The 17,396-nt window shown below is 45.0% G+C and overlaps 1 protein-coding gene across 3 annotated transcripts in view; it reads left to right on the forward strand.

Moving 5' to 3' along the window:
• Positions 1–17,396, forward strand: part of tox3 (TOX high mobility group box family member 3) — a 128,288-nt gene that overhangs the window by 58,900 nt on the left and 51,992 nt on the right. For all 3 annotated transcript variants that reach the window (XM_078542964.1, XM_078542965.1, XM_078542966.1), the window contains exon 2: positions 6,857–6,922. In XM_078542964.1, coding sequence (XP_078399090.1) covers positions 6,857–6,922 — 66 coding nt within the window. The remainder of the gene's footprint in view (positions 1–6,856; positions 6,923–17,396) is intronic.

Consider the following 17,396-nt stretch of genomic DNA (forward strand, 5'->3'; position numbering starts at 1 on the left):
TGTTGCAATCTTGTCACAATTAAGTGCATGCTTTAGTTGTAAGTGAGAGTAGCTGTGTTAAACGGGGAAAAGTTAGGGAATTATTTTTAAGTGTATATAAAAACAGGTTTCCACCCGAAGGTGCAAGGAAGGGTCTGCACCTATGTCCTCTGGGTTTGTGAATAAACTTATGTCAAAGAAAGATTGGCTCTAGTTTCCTCCTTCGTGAATGAGCAATGAGTTTTAACAGATGGTGATGGTAATGCCATTGAATGTCAAGGGGGAATGGTTAAATTCTCTCTTGTTGGAGATGGCCATTGCCTGGCATTTGTGTGGTGTGAATGTTACTTGCCTATTAGACCAAACCTGAATGTAGAACAGGGTGTGCAACCTGACTGTTTCAGTATCTGAGGAGTCAGGAATGGTACTGGACACTGTGCAATCATCAGCAAACATTCCCACGTCTGGAAATATAATGAAGGAAAGATCATTGATGAGGCAACTGAAAATGTTTGGACCTCAGACACTACTCTGAGGAATTCCTGCAATGATGTCCTGGGACTGAGATGATTGGCCTCCAAAAACTACAGCCGTCTTCCTTTGTGCGAGGTATGTCTCCAGCCAGTGGAGAGTTTTGCTGCTGATTCACATTGACTTCAATTTTGCCAGGGCTCTTTAATGCCACACTTGGTCAAATGCTGCCTCAAAGTCAAGGGCAGTCACTCTTGCCTCGCCTCTTGAATTCCGCTGTTTTGTCCTTGTTTGAACCAAGGTTGTAATGAGATCTGGAGCTCTTGACCCTGGTGGAACCCAAACTGAGTGTCAGTGAACAGGTAATTGCTGTGTAAGTGCTGCTTGATAGCACTGTCACCTATACCTTCCATCACTTTGCTGATGATCAAGAGTAGGCTGATGGGGTGGTAATTAGCTTGATTGGATTTGCCCTGCTTTTTGTGGACAGCAAATACCTGGGCAATTTTCTACATTGTTGGGTAGATTCCAGTGTTGTAGCTTTACTGGAACAGCTTAGCTATGGGTGCGGATAGTCGTGGAGCACAACGCTTCAGTGCTATTGTTTGGATGTTGTCAGGGCCCATAGCCTTTGCCGTATCTAGTGCCTTCAGCCATTTCTTTATTGTCTGGAGTGTATTGAATTGCCTGAAGAATGTCATTTGTGATGCTAGGGCCCTCAGGAGGAGGCCAGGATGGATCATCCACTCAGCACTTCTGGCTGAAGATGGCAGCAAGTGCTTCAGCCTTGTCTTTTGCTCTGACATGCTGGGCTCCCCCATCTTTTAAGGGTTGGGATGTTTGTGGAGCCTTCTCCTATGACTAGTTGTTTAATTGTCCACCACCAGGACTGCAGAGTTTGATCTAATCTGTTGCTGGTGGATCATTCAACTCTGTCTATCATATCCTGCTTCCTCTGTTCAGCATGTCTGTAGTCTTGTATTATTACTTCACCAGGTTGCATTTCATTTGGTACTGCTCCTTGGACGCATTAAAACACGGTTTATCCCCTGGCTGAATGTTAATCGTACTGTGAGAGATAGGCTGGACTGTGAGGTTACACAATGTGGTTGCTGATGGGCCACAGCATCTTATGATGCCTAGTCTTGAGCTGCTAGATCTTTTTGAAATCTATCCCATTTAGCATGGTGGTAGTGCCACAAAACACACTAACTGGTATGCTCAGTGTGAACATGGGACTTCATCTCTACAAGGACTGTGCTGTGGCACTCCTACAAATATTGTCATGGAAAGATGCATCTGTGACAGGGATATTGATGAGGGCAAGATCAAGTAGATTTTTCCCTCTTGTTGGTTCCCTAATCTCCTGGCAGATAATTCCTCCAGAACTCGGCAAGCTTGGTCTGTAGTTCTGCTAATGAGCTACCTTTGCTAATGGGCATTGATTTTCCCCACCCAGAGTACGTTCTGTGCCCTTGCTACCCTCAGTGCTTCTTCCAGGTGCTATTCAACATGGAAGGGTATTGATTCATCAGCTGAGGGAGGATGGTAGGTGGCATCGAGCAGGAGTTGTCCTTGGCCATGTTTGGCCTGATACCACGAAACTTCATGAGATGTGGAGTCAATGTTGAGGACTCCCAGGACAACTCCCTCCCAACTGTATACCACTGTGCCACCACCTCTGGCAGATCTGTCTTGCTGGTGGGACAGTACCTACTCAGGGATTGTGATGAAGGAGTCTTGGATATTGTCTGTAAGGTATAATGCAGTGAGGATGACTATGTCAGGCTGTTGCTTGACTAGTCTGTGGGAAAGCTCTTCCAATTTTGGCACAAGCCCTCCAGATGTTGCACGGTCAATTGAGCAGGGTGTGCCATTGTCGTTTCCAGCATTGAGGTCGCTGCTGCATGGTCCATTGATTTTCTACAACTGAGTGGTTTGCTAGACTATTTCAGAGGGCAGTTAGGCATCGCCTACTAGCTGTGGGCCTGGAGTCACGTGTAGGCTGGAAATGAATTTGAATTTCACCAGCTGTCATGGTCAGATTTGAAATTGTGTTCCCAGATTACTAGAGACCTCTGGATTACTGTTCCAGTTACTTACCACTACACTAATTGGCCCCACAAAGATACATTTTGTATTTACGTTTGGGGCCTCCACTTCTCCCTTGGCAGGTTTTACTGGTTGGAACCTCCATGGCAAATGGTCCAGCCAGAAGGCTGTCAAAATTTCCTCAGGGTGATATTTGGATGATCGGATCCCGATTTGCATATATTTACGAGGTGCCACCTGAGTCAGGCAGATTGACACCTCAACCACTCGATGTTAAAACAGTCATGGGGTTGTATTCCAAGTGGCAAAATGCATCGCATGGCTTTAACTTCTGCTCTGCTTGGGTTGCAAAAGGCAGGGGGAAATTAAGCTCCCCCCAAATCCCCCATCCCCTGTCCCCACCCACCCCAACTCGAATCCTGAAAAGAAAAACTTGAGAAGTTCAGGCTGCTTTCATTAGAACATGACGGGACCATGGAGTGCTGGCAGCAGAGACAGGAAGCTGTGCACAGAGGGAGGAAGACAAGGGCTCTCACAGAAGGTTATGCCCACAGGGTATTCAGAGAGCACTTCTCCTACCTCAATCTCTGAGGTGGCGACATCTCCCCAAGGAGGCGGTCACTGAATTATGCCAAACAGCAGGGTGAGGATGGCAGTGCCAGTGACAGTGAAGGTCACCATGGTCCTCAATTTCTACACCAGCAGCTACTTCCCGACAGGAGCAGGCAACATTGCCAACAAATCACAGTTCGCCATCCGTTGCTGCTTCAGGGAGATTTCAGAGGCCCTGACATCTTCATTATCTTTCTTACCAGAGTGCAGTAGGAGGAGTCGGTATGTGGCTTTGTCAAGCTAGTGGGATTCTCAATGGTTCAGAGAGCCATTGACGTATGTTCTGCTGACCCTACATATTAATGGGGAGATGCACCACAATCATAAGGGCTACCGTTCCCTGAACATGTAGTATGAATACAATCAATAACTGGACATCATGACAGTGAGTCCTATCCTGGCAACAGCCATGGATGGCACTTTCATACTACAGAGCCAGCCATACCCGCCATATTTGAGCCACCACAATAAACCAGAGGCTAGCAGCTGGGTGATGTGAGCTACTGGCTTTACACCTGCTCATGACTCCTCTCTGCCACCTGAATATGTGCACCTCAGGAGGCGAAGGGATGAAAGAAGGAAACACTGGGGATTCCTTTGCTTTGGACTGGCTTTACATGGCCATCTACTCAGACTTCTCTTCCTCTCAAATCTCATCACATCATCATTGGTCCACAATTTCCCTCCTTTCAATCCTTTGCTACAGATCATCACAGGTACCACAATAAAAGGTACCACAAAAAGCCTTTCTATTTTAACTTCATCGAACAACACTTCCAATCGTACAGACAAAGCTGCACTATTCACTCTTGTGAACCCCCTTAGTGCCTGCCTTCCATGTGCCTTTGCCTGGCCTAGTACACCTATACAGTGCTACTATCTTGGTTGCAGCATGGCTAGAAGATTAATGACTTTCAGTGGGGGAAGACTACATATGATCTTGCAGGATAACCTCGAGTGGTTCTGCCCCAGAAGGCACAGCTTCAGACTGTATCATCTCAGCATGTGCAGCAACAATCAACAGCAAGGGCAGCGGTAGAGTGGCAGTATGAATGCTGGTGTCCTGAGGCAGTAGCACAGATCACTGAACCAGAGAACATGTTGACATTTAAGAATGAGTGGGTGAAGGAAGAGGGAATAAAAAGCTATGGGAACAAAGTGATCAATTAAGGTTAGGACTGCAGTGTCTCTCTATGTTGACGTATTTGATGAAATACAAGTGTTGGGACACTAAAATCATTTTTCTTCAGAAATTGTGCAGTTTGTTAAAATGCCAAATTAAAATTTATTTTTGCAATCCATATCATAGAAACAGCATTTACAGACCTATGTTTACATTACCTGTGTAGCTTGTTTCAAACCGTCAAAAGTTTTCCTGATGTCATCACAAAATCTTAGCGTTCCTGAATCAGGGTTGACCCACTCAGCGATCCATATCCAGGCAACCTTATACTGTCTGTGATGAATGGATTACCCTCTTAACCTGAAAGTGTCATCAATAAGGATGCCAAGGTCACAGTCTGAAAACTTATAGTTTACAAACAATGCACTCACCCTCTGATTAACCCCGAGCACTGCAGGATTACAACCAGTTCACAATAAATACTAGTTAAGCAGTTTGTTAGGTGCTTGAGAAGACTGGACCTGACTTTCAGTGCAGGTACGTGCTGACTGGTCCTTCCATTCCTCACTGGTGAGATTTATGAATTGAAGGGGCATGAAAGCAGCAAAGGGAGTCTTGGAACACCTGCCAACTTGAATGAAGAGTGTTCAATAAAATCAGCACTCTCTGACTTCATACAGAAGGAGAATCTAACCATTAGTGCCGACATGTTTAAGGAGCACTAGTTCATAATTTTGTGAGATGTACATTAACTTCTCAGCTGAGCAGCACAGGAACACTTTTGCACAAAGTTAAAACCATAATAAGACTTTTCTAAAAGTTCTCTAGTTGCAAATGTTCCTTAATTCTGCAGTCTGACAATAATTTGAGTGGCACCAGGCTTCTGTAATTTTTCAGGCACCTGTCAGGTGGGCACTACTGTTGTGCCCTTCCCATATGTGCCAGCTGCCTGTCCTGAGCATGCAGGTGATTCCATCCTTGCAGTTAGGCATGGAGCTAGTCTTTGTGAATCTGTGGACTTGAGGCTTGTTTTGCCACACTTCCACCAGATAAATGACCCAATTGAGGTATCAGACTTTAGCTTGATCAGATGATCTAGGCTAACACTTCAGCGTATCACTGATGGTTCCTGTGCTGCTGAAGAAGCTGTCCTTTGGGTGAAGCATTAAACCTGGGCAATACAATTAAACTTGCTAGTTCAGGTTGGTATTGAAATAGTATGATTCTATAAGAGGAAAAAATGGAAAGGTGTCCTACCAGTATTCTTCCCTCTGTTAACAACACCTAAAATAGTTTTGATGGCCATTCACTATTTGTGGGGTCTTGCTGTGCATCAGATGTTTACCTACACCATAGTCATAATTCACTATATATGAAGCAATTTGGGATGTTCTGAGTGAAGTGATAAAGTGCTATATAAATAAAAGTTTGTTTTTCTTTAGTGTGTTGCTCCTTTTAACCTTGACTTAAAAGTACATTTATTGGTTCCTCCCTAATTTTTTCAGCCAATTGTATAAATAAAATTGTTTTACAAAATGTTTCCTGAACCATGCTATTCTTGGCATAATGACTCCAATAATGTCACAGCAAGCCAAAATTGTCCCATGTTGTTGCAATATTGTTTAATTACAAGCTGCTTATCTTCCTTACTTATATACTGCTAAAGTAATGACCCTGTTCTTAAATTACACTAATTTCGTGGGTTCACTCATTAAATATTTCACAAGTGTCAGTTTGCATTGGTTCCACACAGCATGAAAATGGGATTGAATGTTGGTGCAGTCTTGAAGACGCTATGTTCCACCTTGCAGTCGCCAACAAGAAGGTCTCACTGTTTTGTTGTTTTAAAAAATAGTCTTAAAAGCCAGTGTTATTGTTACACACTGCATGGCCATCGAAAGAAACATCACTCATGCCAAAGTGCAAGTCACATTGAATTTAATGGTATGTTCTTTGAGGCTACATTTTAGCATCCAGAATAATTAAATCATAAACCGTTCATCAATAGCAGTGCCACAGTCCAGTCCAATTTTTAAAACATTTTAAAATCTACTAAACCATTACAGGTTTTCATCACCAGTATTGTTAATAACATAAATGATGTGAAAGTTAAATATTCTGAGTTAATTTAGTGGTAAACTTGTTCCTAATCATCTTTGCAGAAGTAGTATCAGGCAATAGCCAATCTCCTCATTGAGAATGCATTTGCGTTGAAGTGCTTGTTAAATTATAGACTAAAGCCAAGTTGTAACTGCAAACAAAATTTCAGTTAAATAAAATACCACAATTTTAGTATTTAGATGCCACTTTGAAATATATGCACCCGAATTTAAACTGTACAATAAATGGTTGTGGCTGTTTTTTTTACCAACTATTCAAGAAATGTGAAGTTTACATATAAATCACCCATTTCTAATCTCCAGTATTTGTAAACATTTTGAACGACTCTTAAATAAATTCAGTGTTTTGTGATCCAGATTTAAGTCAACAATGCAAAATAGTGATCATAGTTCAACCTAGTAAGGAACATGGAGATCCTCTTGCTCCATCAGGTTTTCTAAGTCAACCAATAGTTTATGGAATGACTCTAAACCAAATTTATTTTTCTTTCTATTCTAGTTTGCAGGGAACAACAACTACATGAACATGGCAGACCCAAGCCATGCTTTTGCGACAAGTAATGAGGCAAGTACATTATTCTCTGTTGTATTATCTCTTTTAATATCCATTATCTAGCAGTGCACTGCATTAAAATTACAGGCCTAGAAATTTGAATATGTTAGGACCATTTTACAACTGAAAAATGGACACTAAGTGGTCCAACTCGACATGCAGTGTTTGTGTGCTTATTCCGCACTGTGACAGTATGCATGCCTGAAACCAGCGTTGGGTGCGTTTCCTACACTAATCCAGGGAACACTTCTGGTTTCATGTCCCTGTCCCATATTAGAATGCAGCTAACCTTAGCATGCACCATGCTTGTTGCAGTTAGCTTTCTCAGGCCTATAGTAACCAAACCAGTGGTCCTTTAAGGTCCCACTGGAAACTGTCACAAAAATGTAATTTTTCTAATATTTATCCAAATATGAAGTTAGGAGGAGCAGGAATGTTCTGTAGCCTACCTAGGACTGATCAGTCCAGAACAAGCCTTCATGCTAGCCGACGTTTGTCCTCTTCGGGCCTAGCGTTCTACAGCCTGGGGTTTGATTGTGTCCCCAGTGTGCCCCTGCACCATAATTGCATGTGGCTCTCTTGAGCACCAGCTTTAGTGTGTGGTCATTATTGCATTCAGATGTAACCCAATAAACCAGAACAAAGCTGTACCATTTTTTCCTGTATGTAATTAGCTGAGTTTGTGTTTATATACTGTCACACAGCATTATAATTAATATTGTTCTGGGATTTTGCCTTCAGCAAAATTAGTATTAAACATTAGATGAAAATGCCATAATCTGTTGTAAGGAATCTTTAATTAAAAACAGTAAAGTCCTTGTTGTCTTCGTTGTGACAGTTGCAGTAAGTACTGTGCAGTACTTAAGAGAGTAATTCTCACTCCACTTGGTTAATTAATAAACAGTGATTTTTAGTGGGTAACATTAGGTAGATCTTATACCTCAAACTTTTGAATAGAAAATAGGTTAAGTTCTAAAATAAAAATAAGGAAGATGCAAGGAGTCTGAAAAGGGATATAGATAGGTTAAGTGAGTGGGCAAAAAATTGACACCTGGAGTATAATGTAGGAAAATGTGAAGTTTCCCACTTTGACAGGAAGAGTAGAAAAACAGGGTATTACTTAAATGGAGGGAGATGCAGAATGCAGCAGTACAGAGGGACCTGAGCATCCGCATGCAGAAATCACAAAAGGTTAGCATGCAGGTACAGCAAATAATTAGGAAGGCAAATGGAGTGTTAGCTTTCCTTGCAAGGTGGATGGAGTATAAAAGTAGGGAAGTCTTGTTACAGCTGTGCAGGGCATTGGTGAGACCATACCTAGAGTATTGTGTGCAGTAGTGGTCTCCTTACTGAAGGAAGGACATACTGTTATGATCTTGGTGGAGACCAGCAACTTTTAAAAAGAAATTCAAACTCCACATTATTAACTGTGAGAATTACACCACAAGATTTTGCATTTTAAACAAGAAACTTTTACAGTGCAAAAGTTAAACAGGGCAAATACTGATAACTGAACACTATATTTTGTAAACATATACTTTACACCCAAAAATCTTAACAGCACACTCTTTGTTCCACTTTTATTTCCACACAAGATTTTCCCTATACATTACAGGGTCTTGAGGGTTCCTTCACTTCTCTGGGGACCAAACCAAGGTGTGCCACAACTCTCAGGAATTCACTTTGATTCTCCTCAGTGGTCCCATTATTCTGCGAAGTCTGAGATTTCTTGCGGTCCTTCCACTACTATCTGGCTAGGCAAACCTCCAACTCCTCTTAAACAACTTACAATTATGGACTCCCCAACTCAAGCATGGGCTTCATTGCTTTCTTGTTTAGTGACTCCAAAGCAGAAAACACCCCATGTTTCTGTTTGCGCTCTGCTACTGGTCTACAGCTCCTGCCAGATTCTTTCTCTGTTTGTTTCAAAGCTGCTCCCAGCCTTCAACTGCACGCCTGTTTCTGTGAAAAATCACACAGCTAAATCCAAAACACCTCAACAAATACCTCCTGGCAATCTATACCCACAGCAAGGTGGCACACCTGTGATGTCCCAAATAGAGATTTGAACTAATTGGGTGGATTTTCACCCTCGAGGCTAGTAATGAGAATTGGGAAAATTTCTGGCTTAACCTGCCCACCTTGGGAGAAAGTGCCTGGAAATATGGGACTTTCATTGTGAGGGGGTGGGTGTGGCCTGCAGTCGGCTAGCCAACCTGGGAAAGAGTTCTGAGGCAACAACAGGGGCTGCCAGGTGCGGCGGCGAACTGTTTAAAAGGTCTGCCTCAGTGCTGTGGGACTTGCCAAGTTACAATGAAAAAAGTAAGACCTTCTAGCCTGCATGCCCCATCCTTGCCAACTCTTGCCCCCATGGCCCTTCATGCCCCCAAGGCAAAGTATATCTCCACCCACATTATGGGCCCTCATGCCTCCATGCCAGGTATGCACCCCACCCACCCCCTATGGCCCCTCATGCTCCCTATGGCAAGCTATGGAACTTCCATGCCTATTCACCCACTATACACTGTATAGAACCAGTGATCCTTATAATGAAATAGGATGTGTAAAAAGAGCTTTCTTTTGAAAAAAAGTAATCAATTAATAACTTCATTAGGCATTTTTGGCTGAGAGTCCAGGCACTTAGGTACTGAAACAGCTGAGCCCCAGGGAAAACGTTGCTTGATTGACAGCTCTAGCTCTCTGACCTCTTCTGTCAATTTCACAATGTTTATTTACACAAGACAGAGGTTTCAGTTGCTTGCAGTTTCAGCTATTGATAATTTAAATGGATGATTCATACTTTTTTGGCCTGTGGTAAAAAGGAACTTGTTTTAAGAAAGTGAAAAGTTATCAAAAGGCTCCCACAAGTTATTAATCCTCTAATGTTTCTTGTGATCATATGTTCATAGGAGTTGAATGGTCCAAGTACATTATTATTTTTGTGAATGATTTTTATATAATTGAAGCAATTTTTGAAAAGTCTTTGCAGCATTGTTTTGAACCTTTTTATAAGGCTCTCTAAGTTCTTTGGTGCTGTTTCTCTTATTTTAAAATTGTTTCCATCAACAATGACTTCTCTACCCACACCAAATCATGAATGCAACTTTATATCAATTGGGTCCTCCACAAACACAGGGCAGAATTTTCCGGTCCTGTCATTGGCGGGTTTTGTGGCGGGCGGGAGCAGAAAACTTGGAGAGGCCAAAAATCAGATTCCCACCAGCAGGAAGTTGGTTTGGAATTTTCCCCTCGCCACTTTCATGGCGGGCCAATGGCAGGTTGGGTTTCCTGCTGATCTATGTCAGGAATGCCATTTGCATGCATTACTATGTCATGAATAATCATTAAAAACTCAACTTGCTGGAATCACGTTCCCCTCCCAATCTTACTCCACGCCAGCAGGAAATTAGACCGGTCTAAATCACGTTTGGAAATGAGTGGCATGTAGCTGTCCGTTCCCACGTCACTCGTAACTTTGAGGAGAGTGCAGCATTCAAAGCCTACCTGCAGCAGCGCTGCTGCAGGTTCTCAGCAATGGCAGTGTGTGGGGGGTGTAGGATTAGTCTGCTCACGGTGGCTCGCTCCATACTCCACGAGGACAGCACTCAGTATGTGCTGTGGGTCTCGGGCAGGGCTGCACTCTGAAACAGAGACCAGCTTTGCAACTGGGTGGTGGGGCTGGGGGGAAGGAAGGCTGTGTTACAATCAGTCTTGAGGGAACAGGAGAGCAAATTAAAAGACAGTCAAAGTCCCTGGTCTGGGGCCAAGAGGTCAGAATGAGAGATTAAAGGCAGTCCTGGGGCTGTGCAGGCCATGCTGCAGGGCTATGCTTGGCACACACGTCATAGCCCTGCTTCATTGAGGGGCAGGGCCTGTGTGTTCAATTGGGATAAGGCACAGTTAGGTGTGCAGGGCGTGTTCATTGACTTACAGTTGGTGGAGATAGGCTTGTCTGGCTCGGTACTGGGCTGCAAATGGGATGGTCATGGCTAGAAGAGGCATCTGCAGCCTGTAAAGGGGTAAAGAAGGGAGGTACTCGAAGCTCTCCTAGGGGGCGGCTCTCTTCTGCATGTGACTGTGTACACAGCCTTGAGATGGGGAGGGGTGAAGTCCATATGGGGCACGAGGACATCAACAGTGATGGGTTCAGGGAGGTGGGCTGGAATTCCCACCACAACAACAGTGGGATCCAGGGTTACTGGGGGAGTTAGGAGAACAACCAGAGGGAGGTCCACGTGCACATTGTGGGTTTCCAGGAAGATTGGAGGGACTCGAACACTGACAGAGGCAGGGTTGAAGCTGGTCTCGAAATAAAAATGCAGTACCACCATCTTGAAACCCTGAAGTTATTGCGCAGTTTAAAATCAAAACTGAAAAAGAACCTGCACGGGAGGGGTCTGAGGCAGTGTGGGAGGATCCGATGGCTGGACTAAGGGGCCCTTTCAGGGGGCACCCTTAAACTGCTTAGAGTCACAACATTGACATAGATTCAGAGCTGAGAGAAAAGGGGAAGACTTCTGTATCAGTGAAAAGCGAGTAGCGCAGATGCAGCTCTAGGGCATGACAGTGGCTTTCTGTTTGCAAGTGGGAGGTCAACTATATTTGCCCAGTATTCTTTAATCTGTTGCATCTATCAGTCCACAGAGATAAGGAGGATTGAATAATGAAGCCTGGGTTCCATGCTGCCGCCTTGATGGCAGTGATCCAATTAAGGAGGAGCAGAAGGGCCCAGCGCTGCCTAGCACAGCTTCGAAAAGAGGCCCGGCCTGAGGTCTATGGTCTAGGGTGCCCCAGCAGGACCCAGAGGATGAGGAGGTTAAACCCATCCTATGGAGTTGACCAAGGGTCTACTGAAGAAAGCTTTCCTGTTGGGAGATGAGCGACAGACAATGCTGCGCACGTCTACGCTTGTCAAGAGATGTGGTGGATCATATCTGCCACATTCTGTGTGAGGATCTAACGCCCCATGCACTGGGAGGACATCCCGTGCCAGTGCCCCTGAAGGTCAATGCCATGCTCAATTTTTGTGCCTGTGGATCTTTCCAGGGATCCACCGGGGACCTATGTGGCATCTCTCACCCATCAGCACATAAATGTATCGAGGAGGTGACAGGTGTCCTCTACAGTAAGGATCATCATTATGTGAAGTTCACACTCGATGAAGCTAGTCAGGCTGCTAGATTCCTGGATTCGCGGCAATCTCAGGCTTCCCTAGAGTACAGGGTGCAATTGATTGCACACATGTGGCTTCGAGAGTTCCATGGCAGCAGCTCCTGATGTTCATTAACAGGAAATGTTCCATTCCCTGAACGTTCAGCTGGTGTGCGATCATCAGAAGCACATCTTGCACATTTGTACCAGGTACCTTGGGAATTCCCATGACTCATACATCCTGAGAAACTCTGAGGTGCCTCACATGCTCGAAAGGCCTCAGCGATTACAGGGCAGCTGCTTGGGGATAAGGGGTACCCACTCAAACGATGGCTCATGACACCCATGCATCGTCCTCAGAGTGCCTCAGAGGAGAGAGCAATGCGGCGCTCACCTGAAGATGCGCTTCCGATGTTTGGCTCTGCCGTACTCTTCCCAGAGGGTGTCCCGCATAATTGTGGTCTATTGCGCCCTTCACAACCTGGCACTTCAAAGGGGGGAAACCTTTGCCAGAGGGAGACATGGAGGAGGCTGACAGATCCTTGGATGATGAAGAGCAGGAAAGGCAAGAAATTGCAGAGGGAGATGAGGGTCAGCTTCCACATGAGGATGCCATCAAAGAAGCACGACGTGGAAGATGTGCCCGTGCCACAATGATAGCTGCAAGATTCCAGGAGGAGTAAGGTGCAGGCAACATAAGAACATAAAATTCCTTCGCATCTCAGTTTTAAATGAATGTCCCCTTATTCTGTAACTATGTCCCCTAGTTCAAGATTGCCCCACTAGTGGAAACATCTTCTCAACATCTACCCTGTCAAGCCTGCTCAGAATCTTGTACCTTTCAATAAGATCATCCCTCATTCTTCTAAATTCTAATGAATAAAGGCCTAACCTGTTTAGCCATTCTTGATAATGGCTCATTACCCCAGGAATAAGCCTAGTGAATCTCTTTTGAACTGCCTCCAATGCCAGTATATCCTTTCTTAAATACGGGGACCAAAAATGTACCCAGTACTCCAGGTGCAGCCTCACCAACACCCTGTACAGTTGTAACATGACTTCCCTATTTTTAAACTCCAACCCCCTATCAATACAGGCCAAAATTCCATTTGCCTTCTTAATTACTTGCTGCACCTGCATGCTAACTTTTTGGGTTTCATGCACAAGAACACCCAGATCCCTCTGTGCTGCACTTTTTTGGAGTGTCTCTCCATTTAAATAATAGTCTGCCTTTTGATTCTTCCTACCAAAATTCATGACCTCACACTTTTCTACATTAAACTCCATCTGCCAAGTTGTTGCCCACTCACTCATCCCCTAACAGATTCCTTATATCCTTATCATAATATGCCCTCCCAACTATTTTTGTATCGTCAGCAAATATGGATACAGTACACTCTGCCCCCTCCTCCGAGTCATTAATATAGATAGTAAATAATTGAGGCCCTAGTGCTGATCCTTGTGGCATTGTTACGTTATGTTTATGTTACGTCTTTCCAATCTGAGAAAGACCCATTAATCCTGATACTCTGTCTTCTGTGTGTTAACAAATCCTCAATCCATGCTAACACATTACCTCCAATACCGTGTGCTCCTATCTTGTGCAATAACCTTTTATGTGGCACCTTATCGAATGCCTTCTGGAAATCCAACTACACTACATCTACTGGGTTCCCCATTATCAACTCTGCTTGTTATATCCTCAAAGAGCTCTAGCAAATTTGTCAAATGTGATTTCCCTTTCACAAAACCATGTTGACTCTGATTGTGTCCTGCTATTTGTTCCTTAATAATGGATTCTAGCATTTTCCCAACAACAGATGTTAGGCTGACTGGACTATAGTTTCCTGCTTTTTGTCTCCTTCCCTTCTTGAACAGGGGCATCACATTAGCGGTTTTCCAATCCGCTGGGACCCTCCTGGAATCGAGTGAGTTCTGGAATATTTCAACCAATGCCTCCACAATCTCTGCAGCCGCTTCCTTTAAAACCCTTGGATGTAGGCCATCAGGTCCTGGCAACTTGTCTGCCTTTAGTCCCCTTAGTTTGTGAAATACTTTTCCCCTCGTGATAGAGACTGTTACAAGATCTTTCCTCCCATTAGCTCCTTGCTTATCTGATATCTTTGGATGTTTATAGTGTCCACCACCGTGAAGACCGATGCAAAATATTGGTTTAAATTATCTGCCATTTCTCCTGTTCCCCGTTATCAATTCTCCAGTTGCCCTCCAAGGGTCCCACACTCACTTTAGCCACTCTTTTCATATACCCATAGAAGCTCTTGCTGTTTGTTTTTATATTTCTTGCCAATTTACTTTTGTCATCAAGTTTCTCCCTCTTTACTAGCTTTTTAGTCATCTACTGCTGGTTCCTAAAACAAAATTCCCAATCTTCTGGCCTACCATTAGGTTTCACCGCTTTGTATGTCTTAGTTTTTGATTGCATACTTTCCTTGACCACCTTTTGTTAACCATGGGTGGTTCATCCTTCTCATTGGGTCCTTTTTTTCTGGGAAAATTTTTTGCTGAGCTTAATGAAATATCTGCTTAAATGTCTGCCACTGCTCGTCCACTGACCCTCCCCTTAATCTATTTTCCCAGCCCACTTTAGACAACTCTTTCTTCATACCTTTGTAATTGCACTTTTTTAAGTTGAGGACACTGGCTTGAGACCTGACTTGCTCGCCCTCGAACTGAATTTGAATGGGACACAGCCACATTCCTCCTGTCCATTAGTGCCGTGCCAGTGCACTGAAAGGCCTTTACAACCAGTAACATTGGGAACAAGTTCAGCATTTGGACTTGCACCTTCAACCCTCATGATTCACCAGGCCCTAATCTTTGGAAAGGTCAGTGGCAAACCCTGTATCCGTGCGCTTAGGGAAGAGAAAGTCAGCACAACAGCGCAGACGCTGCGGTAAAGGACTTGATGCAGCCGTCACCACCTTAATGAGAAACTTTTAGCAGACACTGAGATGCACACATGGTTGGAGAGACCATTATGTTTGCAGGTCTTGTCCTTTGGCAATGAAGACAGCCGCCTCATTTTGAGAAACAATTACACCTCACCCTCCAAGGCTATTGAGCACGCCTAACACCATGTTGTCTTATAAGGAGTAGAGGTTACTGACACATTTTGCAAACACTTCCAGCAAAGAGTTTGACACCATCTCCCTGAAATAACACACGGATCGAGTAATTATCATGACTCAGCTACACATCACATGAATGTGAGGCTCACAAAGGAAGGTGATCACTGAGTGGGAGCATGACTAACCCTCGCAATAAGAGTGCACATAGATGCATAGGCATGATGACGCTTTCATACGACGAGACCATTCTCATAAACAGCGAATGTATTTACAAAGGTGGATGATGTATACAGTGATTGAACATCCATGATCCAGAAGTGATGTCAATGTTTCTTAATTTTTCTAACCCTGCCGCTATGTCTTGATGCATCCCGACATCTGCATCAGAGGTGGAGGCAGCCTACTGACTGCAATGCTCTGTTGTTTTTGATGAGTTTGGCGGGTGTCCTCTAGAGGGCAGAGATCTGGAGGGTTCAGGCCTACTTTGGGTCCCCTGCTGTGGGGCAGGTTGCCTGTACAGTTGAAGGTGATGGGGTCACAGTCAAAGGGGATTCAGATTGGCTGGACGCTCTGCGAGTGACCTTGGGTGGATGGCTTTGGGCTTTCTATCTGCTGTTGCTCCTGATGTGTGCCTGATGGCCCCTGCCTGACTAACTGAGGAGAAGGGGCACCTGGAGGAAGATCAAGGTGCCCTGCACTCCCACCCCCCGCACCTAGCCACTGATGGTTCCCACCAATGCCTAAAGTGATGGAGTGCAGGTCTGGCGCAAATCTGGCAGGATCTGCTGGACCAAGGTCTCCAAGGTGGCCATCACCCTTCCCAAGGAGACCTCAAGATGCTCGCATGTCGGAGCCACGACATCAGAGGGAATGTGGACAGGCTCCTCCATTCTTCATTCTAGTCTGTCGACTGCCTCTCGGAACTCCACCCGATTTTCCACCGCCTGTTGCATCTCCAGCATGTTAGAGACAGGCACTTGCAAAGGCTCATCATCTGACTCAGACTCAGCGGGTGCCTGATCTCCAGCAGCCCTCCGAGTGCAAGAGACCTGAGCTGTCACCTACCTTTGACTGCTGTGGAGATATGTCAGTGAGATCTTCCCCAGGATGTGACCCCGAGCCTAATCTAGATCTGTGACCCACCGGGGTCTCTGCGCTGGTGGAGAGTGCGGGTGAATGCTGTGACAGGTCTTCTTCAAATAGTTCCTCAGCATCCTGTTCTGAGGTGGCCTAGGGGCTGGGGCTTATGTTGCCTGTGCTGGTCTCCCTGGGCCTGCTGCTGCCTGTAAGAGAGAGAAGATTGACTTAGTTCATGAACAGGCTGAATACAATATTGCATGTCACTCACTGTGAATGTCAGGATGTGATCAACTCATGAAGGGCTCATCCTTACTGGCTTGCTGGAAGAGGCCGGTCTCACATTCCCCATAGGAGCAATCTCTGTCCTCTCCGCCAACTCGGGTGCATCTTCCTCGAATTTGGAGAGCTCCTGGATGTTGGCCGTCCCTCCTCCAGACTGGGATCTCTTCCTCTTGCTCTGGGCAAGCTTAGCCTGCATGAAAACAAATGGATGGGATGTGATGAGAAGGGATGGAGCTGAGGTTGGGAAACATGCATATCTACTGTGTGTGATGAACCCCCTCACCACTAAGGGCTGAGGATGGAGTTTGTGCAGCATAGAAGATGAGATGCTGGTGATGTTAAAGTGCCCGTGAGACAATCATTGTTGATGCCTCCCCTGCTAATATTTTGTGAGATCCCTGAGCAGCGTAACCCTTTGAGTGCATGATGCCATTATGAGAGTGAGAGATTGGAATGAGCTGAAGGTTGACTTACCCTGATGGAGCGGATGAGATGATTCATCCTTTTCTACGTTGGATGATGTTTTTTGGGCAAGTGCCCGATGAGTTGACCTCCTTTGCAACCACCTCTCAGGCTGGCAAGGTGAGGCTTGTGGGCCTCCTGGAGTCATTCCTTGGGTACAGGACATCCTGCTGTTGGCGGACTCCATGGGCGAGAGCCTCAAGGGAGTTATTGCTGAACATTGGTGCAGCTTTTTGTCTTGGGCGCAGCCATATTGAGATGTTTCCTACACACAGCAGGGCTGGAAAAATTGTATGTGTGTGTTCAGGTGGCATTTAAATATGGTGCCTGGACCTTCATGGTGGGGTGGACAAATCAGTTCCCGCACCGCCATGTGATTCAGAGAGCAACTTGCCCATGCATAATTAATTAGCTTCCGAGCG

Source organism: Cetorhinus maximus, chromosome 6 (genome assembly GCF_964194155.1).
Source record: "Cetorhinus maximus chromosome 6, sCetMax3.hap1.1, whole genome shotgun sequence".
Lineage (NCBI taxonomy): Eukaryota > Metazoa > Chordata > Chondrichthyes > Lamniformes > Cetorhinidae > Cetorhinus > Cetorhinus maximus.